We start from the raw sequence: 8,140 nt of genomic DNA on the forward strand, positions 1-8,140 counted from the left end.
AAAGCCAGCCTTGGCACTTACCATTTATTTCAACCACTAGGTAAGGAAAGTGCAAGTAGATTTCTTGGGATTTTGTTTGCCTGTTGAATTTGCTGATCATAAATACTAGAAAAAGTCTGTCCTATCACTCTGGATATTTTCCTTTTCAGAGAAAATTGATTTTACGTCTGTATATTGAGCGAGCAAAGAAATCTGCCATTTTTGGGTTAAAATAATAAATCATCAGACTTTGCTTAGTCCCCAGTGCTGAATATGGCAATTTTTTTTTTTTTTTTATTAAATTCAGTTCTTTTGAAATACATTCACATACCATACAATCACCCATGGTATACAATCCACTGTCCACAGTATGATAACATAGTTATGCGTTCATCACCACAATCTATCTCTGAACATTTTCCTTACATCAGAAAGAACCAGAACAAGAATAAAAAATAAAAGTGAAAAAAGAATACCCAAATCATCCCCCCATCCCACCCCATTTGTCCTTTAGTTTTTATCCCCATTCCTCCACTCATCCATACACTAGATAAAGGGGGTGTGATCCACAAGGTCTTCACATTCACACTGTCACCCCTTGTAATCTACATTATTATATAATTGTCTTCAGGAGTCCAGACTGCTGGGTTGGAGTTTGGTAGTTTCAGGTATTTACTTCTAGCTATTCTAATACATTAAAACCTAAGAGGTGTTATCTGTATAGTGCATAAGAATGTCCACCAGAGTGACCTCTCGACTCCATTTGAAATCTCTCAGCCACTGAAACTATTTCGTCTCATTTTGCATCCCCCTTTTGGTCAAGAAGATACTCTCAGTCCCACGATGCCAGGTCCACATTCATCCCTGGGAGTCATATTCTGCATTGCCAGGGAGATTTACACCCCTGGGAGTCGGGTCCCACGTAGTGGGGGAGGGCAGCGAGTTCACCTGTCGAGATGGCTCAGTTAGAGAGAGAGAGGGCCACATCTGAGCAACAAAGAGGTACTCAGGGGGAGACTCTTAGGCACCATTACATGCAAGTTTAGACTCTCCTTTGTGGTAATGAGCTTCATAAGGGCAAGTCCCATGCTCGAGTGCTCAGCACATCAAACCGCCAGTCCCAATGTTTGTGACAAAATCAACACCATTCCAGGTGAGGATGTCCAACACATCCGCACCTTCCCCCAGATCCTTGGGGCTGGGGAGGGGGAGGCTGTAAATATATTTTTTATTATCTGCCCAAATTACTCTGGGATGTGTCACTATTTCACTCCAGCCTATACTAACCTACCGTATCTCACTTCCTATTCAAAGTTCCATGCAATTGTGGTGTTTGAACAAATCGACTGTAGAGTTGTACCATTTAGAAAATTTAGATCCTCTACCAAATAGATATCTATTCCCTTGGTCTCATATGGAAGTTGAAGTTTTAAAACACAATCAGTTTCAACCTTTACCCTTTGGCCTGGCTTGCCCTGGTCTTATCCAGACCTGCTTCATTCATATCACTAATTGAAGTCTGGGCTCTTTTTCAGCTTTTTTTTTTTTTGACAGTGGCTGTATGCACTAATACTGACTGAATATGGCAGTTTTGTTTTTTGAACTTTGTGGGGGAATAGACCTTCATCATGAGTAGATATTGCAGTTCTCCTAATTCTCTAAATAGGATCATCTTAGTTCTCTTTGTGAGTTGCTACATAAAGGCCTCTTTCTGAGACAGTTAATATTTTTCGGTAGTTACTATCATTATTCACAAGTAACAGAAGTTTTCTGTGTGATTAGTTCTTTCTTTACTAATCATTTTCCTATTTCCTAAAAGTATTGTGGTATTGAAGGTAAAGGGGCTAAAGCTCTTCTGATCTCAATGCTTATGTAAGGAAAAGAGGACCCTTCTAATGTAGCATAAGCTTCTGGACAGAATAATTACTTCTGAAAATGTGTACTTATTTTATATGTGTGCGTATGTGTCGAGAAGTAGCCAACTAACTCCATTTAACATGAGTTAAACTAATTGTGTTATCATCCTCACAAGAAGGGGATTGAGGAAGCTCTTATTTCTTTTCTGGAAAGCCAGAGAGGGACTTCTGAGAGTTTTATAATGTTTCCTGCTGTCTGTACCACAGGGCATCATAACTTTAGCATTGGGAACTGCATAGAAGAAAGGTCATTGACCAATTACATGTCAGTTAGCTTATTTTCAGATATAACTCCTGATGATTTAACAGCGAGTCTCAATTATGGCGAGATCTCACAATTAAATTATATCTTTCATTTATTGGAATTCACCAAACATTTACTAAAGATCTGTGTGCCCAATTTTGTTCTCGGCCTTATGGCAATATCGGAGCTATTTAAGATATGATTCTTACCTGGTTGAGAAATCTAAGGCTGGTCGTGGTTGGGTTGGGCACCCAAACTACATCATCATCTTTAAGTAGATTTAGGGGTTTGGGGTGGCCATGCTAGCTGTGGATTGGCTTTTCTTCTTGCAGGAGCAGCTCAGGAGCTTACAGATTTAGCAGTGAAGTTATCATTGACTACCATTGATAAAGTGATCTTTCTTCTAGTTCTGTTTCCTAGCTGTGTGACCTTGGGCAAGTTGCTTAAAGGTCACTTCTCTAATTGGTAGGAGGGAGTTGAACTGGCTTTCTAAGTTGTTTAACTCAGTCAGTTGAATAGGTTGCTAATCTTCTCAGAGACCTTTCTTAGGCTGCTTTTACACAAACAGCAAACAGATCATTGGGGAAGCTATGTTATCTTCCCAGAGTCCATGGCATTTTTCATTCATTCACTGATTTATGTCTCAAGCATCACTTGCTGTCTCTCTGGTACTACGGGGTACAAGGATTTAATAGCCTTTCTGATTAAGAAAGGCCTTTGCTCTGTCGGTCAACCAGTAAACCAACTCTTAATTGATAATCTGTACAAAAGAAATAGATTCCTTGCACAGCACTAACTATGTAATAGACGTGATGAAAGCATTTAAGCAATTAGGAAAGAATAAAAGAGGGTATGTAATTATATATTAAATTGCATATAGGAGTGGAGAAGGTATAAATGAGCAAGCCATTTATTTATTTTATTTTATTTATTCAAAGTAACTGATTCATATAACAAAGAACAAGATAAATTTGGTGCTTTTAACTCAGGATTTCATGTTGGATTCCTGAGAGGAGAGAAAGTGGATTGTGAAATATTTTCATGCCATGTAATAATTTCTTGCATGTACTAGTTTGCATTCCAGATTAATTAAAATTGATAGCTGTGTAATGACTGTTTTTGTTTGTTACCCTTTGGAGATGTTTTCATCCATTTATAAACTTGGTATTGTGCAGCAAGGCTCCACCAACTTCCCACCTGTCCAGACTCGCCCTTGTGGTTCTTTCTTACCTTGACCACTCTGGCTCCTTCCCTTGATACATCTTTAGTAACTAATGTAAAAATCTATTTTTTCTGAATTTTAGCCCAAGTTTCTTTATTTATATAAGCACTTGTTAGGGAATCTTAAGTTTTTAGAAATTAAGAAAGATAACTTTTTAAGCTTCTGAACAAATAGCTGTCCAGAAAACTCTCTTGGTAACTTCACTCATGTGACTAACATCCTTGACTGTGCTGGGCAGTACACAGACCTCCTGGGATGCTGTGTCCAGGTGACAATCCCACGGAGTCCCTGTTGTCTGCTTCCTTGCTGGAAAAATGAAACAGTGCAGTTAAATTCTTAAGTCTCTCAGTTTCCTTCAGTTATTATGATAATATGGCTACAGCTTATAATAGTACCTTTTTAAATAACTTAATGTTATTTTTGACTTGGTTACTTTGAAGCATTTGTTCAAAAGAGCAATGTAGATTTATGCCATTTCATACCACTGCTTATTGTTGCTTGGGAGTTGTTTCATCCCTGTATAGATAGCATTGTTACAAATTCCAGTTTGCTTTGCCCTTTGAAGGTCTTCTTCTTTCCAATCTGCATGTGATTATTTTGCTAGGATAGTACAAAGAGCAATGCTTGAATGCTCCTGTCCTTATCTGTCTTCCAACTTAACTGTGTTATAATAAGCTTTGGTTGAGGTTTAGAAAGCTACAGTGTCAGACAAAGCAAGTAATGCCATAAAAATTCAGCAGAGATATTAAGGTGAAATAGCAGAATCAAAGTACGTGACAAAGGTGACTGTGAGCTTTATACTTGGCACATAAATGATGGTCAATAAGTATTTGTTCAGTTGAGCTAGTATTTGTTCAGTTGAGCCCAGGGCCATGTTTTGTCTGTATTCCCCTCTCTGACTTGTGGACCATGCAGATTCTCACCCACCAGAGTGAAGCAAGCCTGACTTGGGTTGTAGGGCGTGTCACTTGTATCAGCAAAGTAACAGAACCCTGCAACTTAGAGATGTATAAAGGCAATATGTGTTTCTATGGGGAAAAAAAGTTGGATGTAGTTCTGGTAATTTTAAACACTTAACATGTCAAGATGAGCATTATAAGTTATGCAGATACATCATAGTATACTTTATGAAGACCTACTGCTTGTGAAGACCTACTAGTATTATATCTGATCATTGGATCCAGAAAGATTAGATTCCATTTAAGGGAGCTCCCCAAATTTAAGGCTTCCTTACAAGGTTGTTTTCACACCTTGCAAGTTTGCATGTGAAATAAAGGGGATCAGCAAACAGTAAGCATGAATTGCTCTACCCAACAAAAAGAGGAATAAAGCTGAGGACTCTCAGTGAAGCGTTCTAAATATCAGAAATAACAGTGTTTTTATATCTTGGTATAATGGATTGCTCAAGACATATGAAAAGGATAACACTGACCTCCATAATTTGGTTTTTGTAAATATTCAGAATTTTATCAAGACTTGTATCTTTATGGTAAACTTAACTGTATTTACTTGTGATGTGCTTTAGAGAACAGTTGATGTTCCCTTTCCAATTCCTTGACCGGCTGGGAAAGCATGACGTGAAGTGCACCGTCTCGGGGGGCGGGAGATCAGTACAGGCTGGAGCCATCCGCTTGGCAATTGCAAAAGCCTTATGCAGTTTTGTCACCGAGGAAGAGGTCGAGTGGATGAGACAAGGTATGAGTCTAGTTTGAAAGGCCTGAGTATCCCATGCTGTCTATCAGCGTTTATCTGATTCTTGTACAAGTTATCTGAAATTAGTGAGAAAAATTTACTAAAATATTTCATATTTCAATTTGCTGGCTTCTCTTTTCAGAAGACAGTAAAACTAATTTTCAGTGTTGATTTTTGTGGAGTGAACTTGAATTAGAAAAAGAAAGGGGAGTGGAGAGGGCCCTGCTAAAATGTACAGCCCAGTGGTTTGGGAAAGTTGATTTTGCCTTAAGGTATAACCTTTTGTCCAGTTTAACAAGTGCTTAGCACAAATTGTGCTTAACAGATGAATTGGTTGTTTTTGTTTTTACATAGAAATGTGTAATATTCATTTGATTTAATGTTAAAGCCTTTTAAGATACTTCTTTCCAAAATAATTGGAGATTTTCATTTTTTCCATTTTGTCACATGACTTGTGAATTTTATATGCTTTTACTCCACTCTCTCACCTGTGGCCTTATCACCTGATGGTGAACCCAAGATTCCCTGCACAGTGTGAAAAAGAATGTAAATCTATTATTTTGAGTAATGCTTAAAATTTATAATAAATTGAGGAGGTCCTAGCCAAAGATTATCTTTGCACTACTTATGAAGGGAAAAAGAGCTGGAGATGCTGTGAACCACTTGACACCTCTGGGTCTCATTTCCTCTTAGTGCATTTCCTCTAAAGTAAGAGGTGTGGATTAGATGACCCTTGCGGTCCCTCCCAGCTCTCACCTCTGGGATTCTAATACTATGTTGTAAACAAGTGCAGCCTGTTGTTTAACCTGTTTAAGCCTCTTGAAAAATTCATTTGCATATAAACAATTAGCCATTATGTGTGATTCAGATCTAGTCATGAAAATAGATAGGACTTAACAGTTCTGTTAGTTTGAGCTACTGTGCATATATGAAAGTAATAAAGCAGTATTACTTATAATTTAGCCAGAATTTAGACAGCTCTTGTCTGCAATTTTTGTTGTTCTATTCCGTGCCCTATATGTTCAAGCGCAGTAAGCCTATGGTTATATAAGCATTTGAAGCTTTCCTTTGTTGTATGGCCATCTAAAGATCTGTAATAAATACCTAAGCTTTTATACAATGAGAATAACTGCTAGTATTAGATGAGTAAAAAGGATGATGAGAAACTGTGGTGTAGTTACATACCTATAACAAAAATTTAAGAGTTTTCCCCTCACTAGTATTCCTTGTGGTCTTTACTGACATGCTATGACTCCATCCAGTTCTGGGGTTCCTTCATTTGGGTCATATGCTAAGAATAACTCATCAATTGCCTAGAAATCCTAATTATTCCTGATGATTCAGAAAGTGGAAGCTTTAAACTGACCTTTTTCTTCTAGAATGAGCTGCTTTTCCTGATTATACAACTCTGAAATTTATTTTGTAGATTCTGAAACAATATATCAAGGAATATTATCACACAAATTAGAACAATACAGGTGTTTCTTTTCTCAAAATATCTTTGACAGTTGATATTATTTTACATGTGTATATATATATTCATATACACTATTAATATAACTTCCTCATACTTTGCCATACAATGTTAAGTTTTCTTGTTTACCTTTTGTCTCGATTAAAATTTGCCTCTGTAACAGGTATGCAGGACACGTTCCATTGCAATGAGTTGACCAAGTTTAAACACCAAAAAGGAGTAATAGTTTTCAAAGGAAAAGAAAAGCAGACTCTTAAATAATGGAGCTCGGGTTTGTCTCAAAAATTGGGGAAAATTTTTCTAAAAGAATGACAGTAAACTGCTGTCATAAAATTCATACCAGGCTGGTAAATTATTGTATGTCTGGTTGCTTTCCTCCAGCTCTTTCCTCTGTCAAGAGCACATATAAATTCATGCAGTTCACCTTCTTTCCTGCTAAGCACTGTGCTTTTTCCATGGCTTATAAATGTTTCTCTTGTTATGCTGCAGCTGGACTACTTACTACTGATCCACGTGTCAGAGAACGGAAGAAGCCAGGCCAAGAGGGAGCCCGCAGAAAGTTTACCTGGAAGAAGCGCTGAGTGTTTTTTCACAGGAAAGGAGAGGAAAAGCTGTGTATATGTGCCTGGCATGTGGCAGACGTGTAACAAATATTTGCTGACCAGTGCAAGAGCAACACTAGCAGAAGTTCTTTTGAGTTTTGAAGTGATTTATCTTTTAATGCTATTTTGTAAAGGTTATCTTAAAAAAATAAAAAAAAAAAAAACTATTGTTAGTTTTGTTCTACTGCTTTATTTTTTATGCTTTTTCGGAAAATCATTTTAGAAGCATAGTACGTAGAATCTTTGTATGTTAGACCTGAAAGGAACATTCAACAAAATCTAACTCTTTTTGCAGAACAGAAGACTCAGCCCCCAAGACTAGTTAGTGACCTACCAGAGTCACATTGCGAATTTAATGGCAGAACTAGACTAGAACTCATTTCTTCTGATTCTGTTTTTTCACCCTTATGCCAATTGTTACAACATATTTTTCTTTTATTTTTTTATTGTGAACTTTAACATATTTACATAACAGTGATAACTTTTAAAGTACGATTTAACAAGTAGAGAACAAATTCCAAAGAATGTCACAGGTCACAATTCCACAACTTCTTCTATTTCCATTATTGTAAAATACAACATACATACAGAAAGGTGTTAACTTTCGAAGGACAGCTCAACAAGCAGTTATATAGGTAATTTCAAAAATTGATATGGGTTACATTCCATAGTTTCAGTTCTTTCCCCATTATGCAATATATGGTATATGCAGAAAGGTGAAAACTTTCAAAGCACAATTCATTGAGCACCTATAGAGCAAATTTCAAAGGATATTATAGGTTATAGTTCTACCATGTCATTTACCTCCTTCCAGCTATTCCAACACCCCATCTAAAAATATATATATTTATATAAAGTTTCAGTATTCATAGACCTTTGTTAAATCTTATGTGTTATTACCTCTTCCTCTCAATTTCTCCATCTTCAGGGGTGTTGACAGTTTGGGGAAGAGGGCTGCATCTTAGTCTTAAAGAGGCTGTTGCCTCTGGGTTTTAAGACTTGTCTGGCATA

At 37.1% G+C, this 8,140-nt stretch overlaps 1 protein-coding gene across 1 annotated transcript in view; it reads left to right on the forward strand.

Annotated features, from left to right (window-relative positions):
* Positions 1-7,659, forward strand: part of MRPS9 (mitochondrial ribosomal protein S9) — a 65,659-nt gene extending 58,000 nt beyond the window's left edge. Inside the window, exons 10-11 of the mRNA XM_037806928.1 lie at positions 4,887-5,056; positions 7,017-7,659. Coding sequence (XP_037662856.1) covers positions 4,887-5,056; positions 7,017-7,108 — 262 coding nt within the window. The 3' untranslated portion in view covers positions 7,109-7,659. The remainder of the gene's footprint in view (positions 1-4,886; positions 5,057-7,016) is intronic.
* Positions 7,660-8,140: the final 481 nt, after the last annotated feature.

Source organism: Choloepus didactylus, chromosome 17, assembly GCF_015220235.1.
Source record: "Choloepus didactylus isolate mChoDid1 chromosome 17, mChoDid1.pri, whole genome shotgun sequence".
NCBI lineage: Eukaryota > Metazoa > Chordata > Mammalia > Pilosa > Megalonychidae > Choloepus > Choloepus didactylus.